The sequence below is a fragment of the Micromesistius poutassou genome (assembly GCF_964030765.1).
Source record: "Micromesistius poutassou genome assembly, chromosome: 24".
NCBI lineage: Eukaryota > Metazoa > Chordata > Actinopteri > Gadiformes > Gadidae > Micromesistius > Micromesistius poutassou.
The window spans coordinates 2977175-2991884 of record NC_140294.1 but is presented as its reverse complement, the minus strand read 5'-3'; the positions used below and the strand labels follow the sequence as shown (position 1 = coordinate 2991884).

Sequence of the window (14710 nt, the reverse complement as noted above, 5' to 3'; positions counted from 1 at the left end):
GGCTGACAAAGGATGCGACACCACATTTGCAGAAATCATTTAAATAAAAAAAAATAAAAAAAACACTTTTCTTCCATCATTTTTATTCTTTAGTTGCTGAGGGAGGAAAAAGAATAATTAGTACCTTGATCGGTAAAATATGCGGCCCGTTTCGCCATTTTGATCAGGATTTCCATGATCCATACATCACGTCTTTATAGGTTTGCCGTGAACGCGCACAACCCTGTGTTAACCAACCCCGTGTTGATTGAACTAATTCATAACCGGTGCTGTGGAACCGACAGCTCTGGGTTAGTCGGCACAGGATCGGACAACCTAGAGTTCAGCGTTAACTCTGTGTTTGTTAAACCTCCGTTCTTGGAACACCCCTCAGTTGTCCATCACTTCAGATTTTCACACTGTTTTTCCCTGGCATGTAAAAGCTACCCATAATTCACCACCAGTGATAATGTGTTTAATTGTTAAATGCCACGGCAGATTTTAGGTTTGTTTTGCTGTCTCTGCGCTGGCATTGACTGTGATGTCTCTGAATCGTCAACTTGTTGGTCTGGTTCGTCTGCCCTACCCTGAGTCACGTGATGCAGCTGTTTTATGAGGTTAGAGTCTGAGAGTTGAGCCTTATATATATACCAGTTTAAACATAATATTGAATCAAAAACCATAATAGCACATATAACCTGGATATACAGGTAGATGGTTGTTTTTATGAAGACTGTACCAGAGAAAATACCAGAGCTAGTTTTTGTATAGCTCTTAATCACAGTTACAGTGGCAAATCACCATTAAATCATCAGAATGTATCTGGTTTTGCACCATCTCTTGGTCTGTGTTTTGTGTTTTAAAGATTGAACATATATGAACACACATCAATGCATTTGAAGTAGTGCACACAGTTAATGAATGTGCCCAAATGTTGAAACATCAGTGAACTATGTATCCGTTGGGGAGGAGCCAGGTGTTAGGGGAGGAGAGCAGAGGACATCTTGATCAGGAAACAAAACTTAACATTCCCAGAAACCAAATCCATCCGACGTGGAAGCAGTTCTCTCTTTCAGGAGGAAAATAAAACCATTTTGGAACAAATAGCCTGACAGACAGAAACCACAACAAGGTGAGTAAAACAGAACAACTTTGATAGAAGTTAAAACCTCTCTTCCTGTTATGGAATTCTGAAAATAATGGACTTGCTCAATACATAAACCTTGTCGTCTGTGTCTAGGATGGCCTCTGCTAAAAGTTCCTGGTCTAAGAACTTTTCATGTTCCATCTGTCTGGATGTGTTCAGCAGCCCAGTTTCCACACCATGTGGACACAACTTCTGCAGAACCTGTATTAATAAGTTCTGGGATGGACAAGTCCAGTACAAATGTCCAGTTTGCAATAGGACTTTCCACACTAGACCTGATCTACAGGTCAATAACCTCTTATCAGGGATGGCTGCTCAGTTTAGACCGTTAAAAAAGCAGCGATGTGTTGAACCAGGAGAAGTTCCCTGTGACGTCTGTACTGAGACTCAGCTGAAGGCCATGAAGTCCTGCCTAGTGTGTTTCACCTCTTACTGCCAGACCCACCTGGAGCCACATCAGAGAGTCGCAGGCCTGAAGAAACATCGGCTGGTCGAGCCTATGGACCGTCTGGAAGACAGGATGTGTAAGAAACACAATCAATTACTTGAGCTCTTCTGCAAGAATGAACAGATGTGTGTGTGTCAGTTCTGCACAGAGGGTGACCACAGGTCACATCCTGTTGTACCTCTGAAGGAGGTGTATGAAGTGAAGATGGCCCAGCTGGGGAAGATAGAGGCTGAAGTTCAACAGATGATCCAAAACAGAATACGAATGATTCAGGGGATTAAAGACACAGTAGAATTAAGCAAAAAAGACGCAGATAGAGAGATAGCCGATGGTGTGCAGGTCCTCACCGCTCTGAAGCGCCACATTAGAAAGTGCGAGGATGATTTCCATCGAGCGGTTAAAGAGAAACTCAAGTCCACAGAGAGACAAGCTGAAGACCTCATCAAAAAACTGGAGCAGGAAATAAAAGAACTGACCAATAGAAGCTCAGAGGTGAAGCAGCTCTCACAAACTAAAGACCATCTCCACTTCCTCCAGACCCCCTCCAGATCCTTCCGATCCATGAAGGATCCTCCATCCACCAGGGACTGGACGACGGTGGAGGTCTGTCCTCCGTCATACGTAGGGACCTTGAGGAGATCCCTGGATCAGCTGGAGGAGACACTGAACATGGAGATGAAGAAGCTGCGTGATGCTGCTGAACTGAAGAGGGTCCAGCAGTATGAAGTAGATGTGACTCTGGACCCTGATACAGCTTATCCCAGTCTCATCCTGTCTGAGGATGGGAACAAAGTACATGATGGAGGTGTAAGGAAGAATCTCCCAGGCAACCCTAAGAGATTTACACAGAAAATATATGTTCTCACGAGGCAGAGCTTCTCCTCAGGGAGATTTTACTTTGAGGTCCAGGTTAAAGACAAGACTGGATGGTGTTTAGGAGTGGCCAGAGAGTCCATCAACAGAAAACGTTATACCTTAAGGACCCCTGAGACGGGTTACTGGACTCTTTATTTCAACAATGATGGACTGGTATTTAGTGATGACCCTGTTGTCCTTCTCCCTCCTAGAGCTGAGCTCCAGAAGGTGGGGGTGTTTGTTGATTATGATGAGGGTGTGGTCTCCTTCTATGATGTGGAAGCCAGGGTTCATATCTACTCTGCTACTGGCTGCACCTTTAGTGAGCCTCTCTATCCATTCCTCGGTCCATGTCTCTATAATTATGGAGGCATAAACTCTGCCCCCCTGATCATATCACCTGTCAATCAAAAAGACTAGGACCTTTGTTTGATAATTAAATAATCAAACAATCCAAAACAGCTAATGTTTTCTGAATTAGAATCTCTACCATGTGAGATCTGAGAGATCTGCATTAATGTTGTACTGCTGTCATTTAACAAGGAAAAATTCATTAGGAAATTAACCCTGAATATTATAAATGGTAACCCATTGTAAATCATTAGATAACATTATATTCTATATTATCTATATTATATTCTCTATTCATTGTCGCTTTTTCATGTTTCTAAAGGTTTACTGCTATGCAATTGTTGATGGTTGCAGTTATGTATAACTAGTTTCAGGGATTGATGTGCATCATATTAATCAAATCATTACTTTACTTCTGAATCATGAATGATGACACAATAAAATGTATGAATGTATGACTTTTCTGATTTCAATAAAAATGGAAAAACTGCTGATGAGTGGATTTACTTTTAATGTCCACCATGCAACAACCCAACATCTGTAACACACTTACACAAAGAGTGACTACATGTAAAGATTCTCCTCATGTGTGTGAGTACCGTGACTTTGTCTTGTCAGCTCTTCTCTCCTCTCCATCCTCTCATCTTAGTTTCTCCTCTCTCCTTCCTCTATTCTCTTCCTCCTCTCTCCTATCTCTGCTCTCCTTTCTAACTCATCCAGGATAGTGTTAATTATCGTCTTGTATACACATTACATGTGTGTAAATACCCTTTTGACCTGTCTTTGCTATCTATAGTCTACTACCTGTGCCCTGGCGCATACAAGCAGCATTCCCATAATCAGTGATATGAGCGACACCCAGTGGCGGGAGTGGGTATCACCACAGAGGGGCGGAACTGTCTTTGTGTCCCCTAATTCTACTATTTTGAAGTAAATCAAATTTTACAATTTAGTTAATATTGTGAGACATGATTCTCTTTTTTCATTCCATCGCATGATTAAGGTACAAACTACTTTCTTTCTTTCTTTCTTTCTTTTGTGACCTGCACTAGTATTACTTGTGTATGACAACGCCACTCTCTTTAAAGGGGAGAGACCCTGGACTACACGCAGTGTGACTAATTTACAGCAACCACTCCCCACTCAGGTTAATACCTATTAGGGCAAGGACAAGCAGAGGCGCTTGAAGTTGTACAAAAATAAAGTTTATTTTAACAATATCCCCTCAACAATAAAATCAATACTTTTGTATTTGATAAGGCTGATACCTAGAGTTGGACACACACATAACCAGGTGAATACTGTTATGTATTTAAAGGTTCGAAGGCACTGCACACTTCAAAGACACTGCACACTTAAAGGTTCAAAGGCACTGCACACTTAAACAGCTCAAAACACTGTATACTTAAAGGCTCAAAGGCACTGCACACTTCCAGAGCAAACATTAAATTCTACGACACCATGGAAAGGTGGATGGTCACAACTATCAAGGTAAGCGCAACAAAACAAAAACAAAAATGGAGACACTAATTATAAGGATTTCTGGGAGGAGAGAACAGTGGCTGCCCTGCCGACATGTGTCGCCAGTTCAGCCTACAAGACAGAATAAATACATTACAAGAAATTCAACAGTATTATTAAAACTGACCCAGATGATACCCATGCCCAGTCTCTCGTACCTGCTTTGAGCTAAGCTGTAGCGCATCCAGGTAATACAGTAGAGAGACTGGGACAGCTAATGCTGCTTGTCATAAAGTGCTGATGATTAATATCTACAAATATAACAGGAAATACAAAGTTAAATAAACCACCAAATGTACAGCAGCAGACGGGTGGCAACATCATATTAGGTGGACATTATTAGTAGCTCCCACCTTAAACTGCTACGAGGTAAGGCCTACAGGTACGAGGTACAATGCAGTTTAACCCTCATGGCACCAACCGACACACTAAGAATGCAAGGAGAGGTAAATAATCTAAACTCAACATTAAACACAAGCATATAGACCCAGAAAAGTGTTTGTACCTCTTTTCTTCTCAGACCTGCGACGCCGGCAACAGGAGCATGGACGAGGGTGAGCTACGAGAACAAACGTGGACTTGCAAAGTCCCGCGAGATCCTAGTCTCATGTACTGTGAGGCTGCTGTTGCTAGGTTCCCCACCTGGTGACCTGGGTCCTAGCGTCCCATATGTTACACTTTCTTTCTTTCTTTTGATCAGCCATTCAGGTAAGAAGTCGTCTGCAGGCTCGTATTCACACACAGTATTATTCAAATTGCATCGTTGAATAACAAGGAGGTGTTAAATGAATGCAACGTGTATATGGCGTCGGCTTGGTGGCGGGTGTGTCGAGGACAGCCGCAGCAGACAGAGTGGGAGACGTCTTCCGCTGTCGCTCTCCAAGGTGCTGAACTCTGGCTGAGTGATGACGTCACACGCTTTGGACAAGCCACCGACCGCGTGGTTTAGGGAATCACCCCCGGTGTACATACTCCATTTAAAAAGGAGGAAGAATGTGAAACACTTTGCAGGAAGAACTACCTGCACCGAATGAGATGAGATAAGAGGAGGAAAGCGTTGAATTGTTGACAGCTCTTTTGTGCTATACAAAATCGTGGCCAGGTATTAAAAACAAAACTTGTTGTATGTTGCTATTCTGTCTGGCTCCTAAACCTTCTCACCTACAACTATAGAAGATCATGTGAGCCAAACTATACCTCACAATACGACCATTAGCAGGTGTTTGTATCCAGAGCGTCCAGTGAGATGAAGGCCCAGGTCTGGGCTGCTCAGGGAGGACATTGGGGATCCTCTGGACGAGGAGTCTAAACAAACCAACCAACCGGGTCCCCTGAGCCCCTCAACAGTCCTGGTTCACTGTGGGGCTGCAGGGCTGCCGGCTCCCCTGTGAACGCCCCTTCAGTTCAGCTTCAATAAGAGGAGGACAGGTGTGTCGCATCAGCGCCTAATCAGCAGGGGACCGGGTCACCCTATCAGCCAATCAGAGGGGATGCCTGCAACAGCAGGGGACCGGGTCACCCTATCAGCCAATCAGAGGGGATGCCTGCAACAGCAGGGGACCGGGTCACCCTATCAGCCAATCAGAGGTGATGCCTGCAACAGCAGGTGTTTCACCTAGACAGGGAGTCAGCGAATAGAAATAATGCAAACCGATCTATAAACGGTGTAGAAAAGATGTCTGCTTGAATGATCGATTAAAAGTCCTGAATGAATTAATGAATTCAGTTCCTTCCTGAACTACGGGCCGTTCTGTGGTTCTCTGAGGGCGCGGCACCAACTGCCAAGCTCTACCGGTCGAGCCACCAGGGACTAGAGATTCAAATCACCCAAAGGATTCCTGGAATCGTTGAGTCACCGTTTATTAAAACGAAAAAACTAACTCAAATATAAGTAGCGTGTGCAGCGCAGCACACCACCAGCAGACATGGCCTTTCCAGCGAGCTCAAAGCGAGCAAAATAAAATGTTTGGGAGAATTTGGGAGGAGCGGCGCCCAAAGGAAACCCACAACAACTCATTGATGAGCGACCTCCTTGCTAACCATCTCACCCTCATTTGTGTTAAATGTTGTGTTGTCTGAAGCGTCATAACGTCCACTAAGGTATTTTATTATCGGTCGGTCCAGGGTTCCTTCCCTCTGGGCTTTTAGGGGGTGTTTCCTTGTCCTGTAGAGGGCTTAGGGTTTAGGGGCTTAAATACTAGCCTAGCTACTAGCCTTCAAGGAGTCAATGATTTAGTTGGTTTGATTCATCTCTCACTCCCTCTGTCTGTCTGTGTGTCTCTCTCTCTCTCTTTTGCTCTCCCCCCTTTTCGCTATATACTCTTCCGTTCACCGTGACACGTGGGGTTACACTCAGAGAGAGAGAGAGAGAGAGAGCCTGACCTGACTGACTGACTTTGGTTTCATGCTGAGTTGTTGGTATGGTGACGTGTGTGTGTGTGTGTGTGTGTGTGTGTGTGTGTGTGTGTGTGTGTGTGTGTGTGTGTGTGTGTGTGTGTGTGTGTGTGTGTGTGTGTGTGGAACAGGGAAATAAAGAAGCTAATATGATGACATCATATCATCACAAAAGGTTTTGTTTCTTTTTGGATGAAAGGTGATGTAGTGGGTTACATAGTAGTGATGTGGATTCATCCTGGTCAAAATTTCATCTTAAATGCATAACATTTTAAAAACGTATGTTAATATGCACTCAAATGGCCCTCTATTAAACACATGCTATTGCATGCGTTAACTGATACTGGCAGTTTCGGGTAATCAGGTTATGTCAATCAAATGTTCTGGCTCCACCCCAGAGATGGTGAAAAGCTGATCTGCAATCAAGCCCCGCCCCTCAATGGAAAATTAACGTCTATCAGACGTCAGCCAGAATGCATTTTTAACATTCTGATAGTGGGTTGGGACCAGCTCCAACAGCGTGTTTAGTTTCACTTTGCAACTTGACCACAAGTTACTTCATTACTGCAACCCTATTGTTTATAATGTGATTCTTATTCTCTCCTTTTTTCGCTGTGGGCTTATCGGTTTATAAATGAATAAAAATGATTCTGCTTGATTATGTCATGGGTGGATGGGTTTTGGACGGGTTCTTTAGACCCTGGAGCATTTCTCCACCCTGGAAACCCAGAGTTCTCGCGAGAGCACAATTTGAATTTGCTCAGCGAGTCACTATGGGAACGAGTAATAAACTCACTCCCTGATTGCCCTGGCCCAGAACATTAACCAATCGCATCGATGTTCTGTTATAGGCGGGCCAAAAGCGTTGCGTTGTCTTATCAAGGCTTATCTATTGGTTAGCTCTGCTGGTCTGGATACCTCAACCATTGTATTCTTCTGATTGGTTGTAGTGTTATCCAATTGCATGCAGTGATATTTTCAAATGCACGCTTGGCTCCGCCCATCGAGTTGGGCCATTTTAATTACTCATTGCCAGACCCAACAGCTTTCTAGATGTGGGTCTGGATTTCCAGGCTAGCATTTCTCATCATTTTGAACCAAACTAATGGCTGCATTGAAAGAGTCACAAAGAGAAGGTCCAGTTATTGTTGTTGAGTTTCATATGGCTGTTCAGACAACACAGGTAGAAAGGTCTTTAATTGTCTAGTTCTGTAATAACTGTGTAGCTTGATTCAGCTGATCCGTACCATAAGGTGAGTGTACTGTGATTGGTCACCTGTTTGGCTACGGAGCCAGGAGGGAAAGCAGACTCCACCCTTTGAGTTGGTTTGAAGGAATAGAAGGAAATCCATGGATTGAAATGATGTAAGACTGCAATGGATTAATGGAATATAATTTTGCTCAATCACACCTTGATAACCCTAAAATAACAACTAGAACTAAACTAGGGATACTAGTCGTTCATCACTTCAGATTTTCACACTATTTGTCCTTGGCACGTAAAAGCTACCCATAATGCACCACCAGTTAAAATTAGACACTGTTAAATGCCACGGCACATTTGAGAGTTTTTTGACTGTCTCTTTACTGGCATTGAGTGTGATGTCTCTGAATAGTGAACTTGTTGTTCTGGTTCGTCTTCCCTACCGTAAGTCATGTGATGCAGCTGTTTTATGAGGTTAGAGTCTGAGAGATGAGCCTTATATAACTACTAGTTTCAACTCAATATTTTATCAAAATCCATAATAGCACATATAAACTGGATACACAGGTAGAGGGATGTTTCTATGAAGACTGTACCAGAGAAAATACCAGAGCTAGTTTTTGTATAGCTCTTAATCACAGTTACAGTGGCAAATCACCATTAAATCACCAGAATGTATCCGGTTTTGCACCATCTCTTGGTCTGTGTTATGTATTTTAAAGATTGAACATATATGAACACACATCAATGCATTTGAAGTAGCCTACAACATAAATGGATGTGCCCAAATGTTGAAACATCAGTGAACTGTGTGTCTGTGGGGGCGGAGCCAGGTGTTAGGGGATGAGACGAGTGTTAGAGGAGGAGCCAGGTGTTAGGGGAGGAGAGGAGAGGACGTCTTGATCAGGAAACAAAACGTAACATTCCCAGAAACCAAATCCATCCGACATGGAAGCAGTCCTCTCTGTCACGAGGAAAATCAAACGCATTTTGGAACAAATAGTCTGACAAGACTAGACAACAAGGTGAGTAAAACAGCACAACTTTAATAGAAGTTAAAACCTCTCTTCCTGTTATTTAATTATGAAAATAATGGACTTGCTCAATACATTAACCTTGTCACCTGTATCTAGGAATGGCCTCTGCTAACACTTCTGAGTCTGAAGAGAACTTTTCGTGTTCCATCTGTCTGGATGTGTTCAGCAGCCCAGTTACCACACCATGTGGACACAACTTCTGCAGAACCTGTATTATAAAGTTCTGGGATGAACAAGCAGAGTACAAATGTCCTGTTTGCAACAAGCTTTTCCACACTAGACCTCATCTATGTGTCAATATCCTCTTATCAGAGATGGCAGCTCAATTTAGAACAACTGAACGAGTAAAAGAGCAGCCTTGTGTTGAACCAGCAGAAGTTCCCTGTGACGTCTGTACTGGGACCCAGCTGAAGGCTGTGAAGTCCTGCCTGGAGTGTTTTGTTTCTTACTGCCAAACCCACCTGGAGCCACATCAGAGAGTACCAGTCCTGAAGAGACATCTTCTGGACAAACCTATGGACCGTATGGAAGACAGGATGTGTAAAAAACACAATCAACTACTGAAACTCTTCTGCAAGACTGAACAGGTGTGTGTATGTCAGTTCTGCACAGAGACAGACCACAAGTCCCATCCTGTTGTACCTCTAAAGGAGGAATATGAAGTGAAGACAGCCCAGCTGGGGAAGATAGAGGCTGAACTTCAGCAGATGATCCAGGAGAGACAAAAAAATATTCCGGAGATTAAAGACACAGTTAAACGCAGCAAAGCAGACGCAGACAGAGAGATAGCCGATGGTCTGCAGGTCCTCACTGCTCTGATGCGCTGTATTGAAAAGTGCTGGGATGATCTCAACCAAATGGTTACAGAGAGACTGAAATCCACAGAGAAAGAAGCTGAAATCCTCATCAAAGAGCTGGAGCAGGAAATAGAAGATCTGACCAATAGAAACTCAGAGATGAAGCAGCTCTCACACACTAAAGACCACCTCCACTTCCTCCAGGCCTTCAGGTCCCTGAAGAATCCTCCACCCACCAGGGACTGGACGACGGTGGAGGTCCGTCCTCCGTCATACGTAGGGACCTTGAGGAGATCCCTGGATCAGCTGGAGGAGACACTGAACATGGAGATGAAGAAGCTGTGTGGTGATGCTGAATTGAAGAGGGTCCAGCAGTATGAAGTAGATGTGACTCTGGATCCTGATACAGCTTATCCCAAGCTCATCCTGTCTGAGGATGGGAAACAAGTACATGATGGAGGTGTATGGAAGGAACTCCCAGACAACCCTAAGAGATTTACACAGGGACTATGTGTTCTTACAAGGCAGAGCTTCTCCTCAGGTAGATTTTACTTTGAGGTCCAGGTTAAAGACAAGACCCAATGGTGTTTAGGAGTGGTCAGAGAGTCCATCAACAGAATAGGTTGGATTATAGAGACCCCTGAGACGGGTTACTGGACACTTTTATCTTACAAAGATGTGTTGGTATTTAATGATAACCCTGCTGTCCGTCTCCCTCTGAGAGCTGAGCTCCAGAAGGTGGGGGTGTTTGTTGATTATGCTGAGGGTCTGGTCTCCTTCTATGATGTGGAAGCCAGGGTTCATATCTACTCTGCTACTGGCTGCACCTTTACTGAGCCTCTCTATCCAATCCTCTGCCCAGGTGGCAATAATTATGAAGGTAACAACTCTGCCCCCCTGATCATCTCACCTGTCAATCAAACAGACTAGGACCTTTGTTTGATAATAAAATAATCAAACAACCAAAATAACTAATGTTGTTTCCTGAATTAGAATTTCTACCATGTGAGATCTGAGGGAACTGCATTAAGTTGTACTGCTGTCATTTAACAATGAGAAATTCAGTAGGAAGTGAGCCCTGACTATTATAAATTATAACCCCTTGTAAATCATTAGATAACATTATGTTCTTCATTGTCTCTTTTTCATGTTTTTAAAGGTTTTCTGCTATACAATTGTTTATGGTTGCAGTTTGTAACCAGTTTCAGAGATTAATGTCCATCATAATAATCAAATTGTTACTTTCTTCTGAATCATGAATGAAGACACAATAAAATGTATGAATGTATGACAACTTTTCTGATTTAAATAAAAATAGAAAAACAGCTGATGAGTCGACTTACTTTTAATGCCCACCATGCAACAACCCAACATGTGTAACACACTAACACAAAGGTCACAGTGACTGTAAAGATTATCCTCATGTGTGTGAGTGACCGTGACTTTGTCTTGTCAGCTCTTCTCTCCTCTCCATCCTCCCCTCTTAGTTTCTCCTCTCTCCTTCCTCTCTCTTCTCTTCCTCCTCTCTCCTATATCTGCTCTCCTTTCTAGCCCTTTGCTCTCATCCAGGAGTGTGTTAAGTATTGTCTTGTATACACATTAAACGTGTGTAAATACCCTTTTGACCTGTCTTTGCTATAGTCTACTACCTGTGCCCTGGCGCATACAAGCAGCATTCCTATAATCAGTGTTATGAGCGACACCCTGTGGTGGGAGCGGGTATCACCACAGAGGGGCGGAACGTTCTTCAAATTTTACTATTTATTTAATATTGTGAGACATGATTCCATTTTTTTTTGCATTAAAGTACAAACTACTTTCTTTCTTTCTTTCTTTCTTTCTTTCTTTCTTTCTTTCTTTCTTTCTTAATTTACTTTGATCAGTCGTTCGGGTAAGACTCGTCTGCGGGCTCACATTCACACACAGTATTATTAGAATTGCATCGTTGAATAACAAGAAGGTGTTAAATGAATGCAACGTCTATATGGCGTTGGCTTGGTGGCGGGTGTGTCGAGGACAGCCGCAGCAGACAGAGTGGGAGACGTCTTCCGCTGTCGCTCTCCAAGGTGCTGAACTCAGGCCGAGTGATGACGTCACACCCTTTGGACAAGCCACCGACCGCGTGGTTTAGGGAATCACCCCCGGTGTACGTTGGCCTACTCCATTTAAAAAGAAGTAAGAATGTGGAACACTCTGCAGGAAGAACTACCTGTACCGAATGAGATGAGATAAGAAAAAGAAAACATAGAATTGTTGACAGCTTTTTTTGTGCTATACTAAATCTTGAGCGTCCAGTGAGATGAAGGCCCAGGTCTGGGCTGCTCAGGGAGGACATTGGGGATCCTCTGGACGAGGAGTCTAAACAAACCAACCAACCGGGTACCCTGAGCCCCTCAACAGTGCTGGTTCACTGTGGGGCTGCAGGGCTGCCGGCTCCCGTGTGAACGCCCATTCAGTTCAGCTTCAATAAGAGGAGGACAGGTGTGTCGCATCAGCGCCTAATCAGCAGGGGACCGGGTCACCCTATCAGCCAATCAGAGGGGATGCCTGCAACAGCAGGGGACTGGGTCACCCTATCAGCCAATCAGAGGGGATGCCTGCAACAGCAGGTGACCGGGTCACCCCATCAGCCAATCAGAGGGGATGCCTGCAACAGCAGGTGTTTCACCTAGAGAGGGAGTCAGCGAATAGAAATAATGCAACCTAATCTACAAATACTGTAGAAAATATGTCAAATTATTAATTAAGTAGTTTTTAATTTGTTCATGAATTCAGTTCCTTCCTGAACTACGGGCCGTTCTGTGGTTCTCTGAGGGCGCGGCACCAACTGCCAAGCTCTACCGGTCGAGCCACCAGGGACTAGAGATGCAAACCACGGAGAGAATTCCTGGAATCGTTGAGTCACCATTTATTAAAACCATTCATGAGAGAGAGCTTGGTTTCATGCCCACTTGTTGGTGTGGTGACTCCTGTTAGTGTGTGTGTGTGTGTGTGTGTGTGTGTGTGTGTGTGTGTGTGTGTGTGTGTGTGTGTGTGTGTGTGTGTGTGTGTGTGTGTGTGTGTGTCCTGTGTTTGTGATTGGATAACAGGGAAGCTAAATACCTTATATGATGACATCATACAGCCATCCTAACCAAAAAGTGTTTTCTTGTTTTTTGTTGTTTGATTAAAGGTGATTCAGTGGGTTACATGGTAGTGCTGTGGATTCATCCTGGTCCACTGGGCCCCGTTTCCCGAAAGCATCGTTAGCCTAACGACGTCGTTAACACCGTCGTACGATCATCGCAGAATTTTCGGACCGTTTCCCGAAAGCATCGTTACGTAACGACGTCGTTAAAAACGTCGTAGCTAACGACGGCTACAGGGGTACTCGTAGAGCACTATGCATCGTTGCATCGTTACTATAGCCTCAGTGGAGTCACCAGCTGGACATTCCGTGTATTGGATATGTTTTATTAAAACACGTCATCCAACACCACCAATGTCCAGCTGGCGCTATTTCGCAATACCCCAAAAACAGGTGGTTCCCGCATATATATTACTCGTAGACTACTGTTCGATTTAAACAGCAAAGACAGAGACATTTTAGAAGTCAACACAAATATAACTTATTGCAGCAATTTAAAATTCCAAAAATCCATGCGCAGTCGAAATGTACGATCAAACGCCACGTCACAAGGCAACCCTATCACAAGGCATATAATAAAATCGATGATGATTCCGTTGTTCGTGTGGGAGGTCGCTTGCGAGCGGCACTTGCTGTCTCCCTCTGATTTTAATTCAACCATCGTGGTTAAAATGTCCTCATATTGATCAATGACAGAAGACATACTGTACATGAATCATGCTGAAACCTAGCCTGGCTCCGCCCGCCCACCTACTTCCACCCAAATTTAATTTTCCCTTCAGTAGTAGTCCCTTCTGTACAAATGAAATGAAGTACGATGGTCTGGTAGCACCAGGCTAGCTGAAACCAGGGGGTGTCGGATAATTTCTGCAGGCGTTTTTTGTTGCGATTGTTTGCCATAAAGCGCTGTAGGCGCGTCGGTGAGGCTGTGATGAAGTTCACTATTTATTGGACCGTCTAGACAGTTACGAACTCCCTGACCTTAGTGGAGTGCACAATCGCCAAGTTGAGAGCGTGGTTTTCTGTACGTAGACTGCTGCGGGAAACGGTGCTGCGATGCGTGCCATTCCCGCTTACATTGCCCGCACCATCATACCCCCTGCCCAACAATATGGGCAGGAATCGATCTAGACCAGCAACAGCAATAGCCGTGTCAATGCCTCTGCGTTTGAATGATAATGAATGAATGGAACGTTGCATTTTTAATGTTGACACCAAAGTTTTTAGAGAGTGCGCGGCGCGTCAATCACTGAATGAATGAATGAAACGGAATGCAGGAATCAGAGAAAGTCTGCCCTCTTTGCGGCGCAAAGCATGTTTCAGAAATCAGCACATTTAAATAAATGCTATAGGCCTAGTTGTCACACAGACACATGCTATTTTTTATTTTTTTAATATGGAATTATTTCAGGGGAGAAAATGCCGTGAAACAATGTACGCACGGTGCGTTCGGGATTAGGACTGATATAGCATATGTCGGCCTAGACCTAATAAATTGTGTTTTAATATTTGTAGCATTCATCTTAGTCTATTCTTTTCGGAGGCTACTCTGCTGTTGGCCTTGATGGGGAGATATTTTTTTGCTGCCACAAAATATAGTTGAATCCAACAACATTCCTGCGTCTCCCCCTCCTACCGAGCCCATTTCAGCACCGTGTCAGTAGACAGCTACAATCCTACGACGTCGTAAGAGCAGAGCACGCGCGTTCATGTTAAGATGAGTTTCGGGAAAAGCTCCCCTAAAATTAACGATGCATCGTGAAATCCATCGTACGATGGATCCATCGTTATCGGGAAACGGGTCCCAGGATAACCGAACGACACTAACACACACACACACACACACACAC

At 44.0% G+C, this 14710-nt stretch overlaps 1 protein-coding gene across 1 annotated transcript; it reads left to right on the top strand.

Annotated features, from left to right (window-relative positions):
• Positions 1-1220: 1220 nt before the first annotated feature.
• Positions 1221-10663, top strand: LOC311369774 (uncharacterized protein; the record flags this gene model as incomplete). The annotated part of the gene is made up of 3 exons (XM_084487979.1): positions 1221-2834; positions 4822-4855; positions 9033-10663. 3 exons carry the CDS (start codon positions 1221-1223, stop codon positions 10661-10663), a joined length of 3279 nt encoding a protein of 1092 aa, XP_084344105.1.
• Between the last annotated feature and the right edge of the window lie 4047 nt (positions 10664-14710).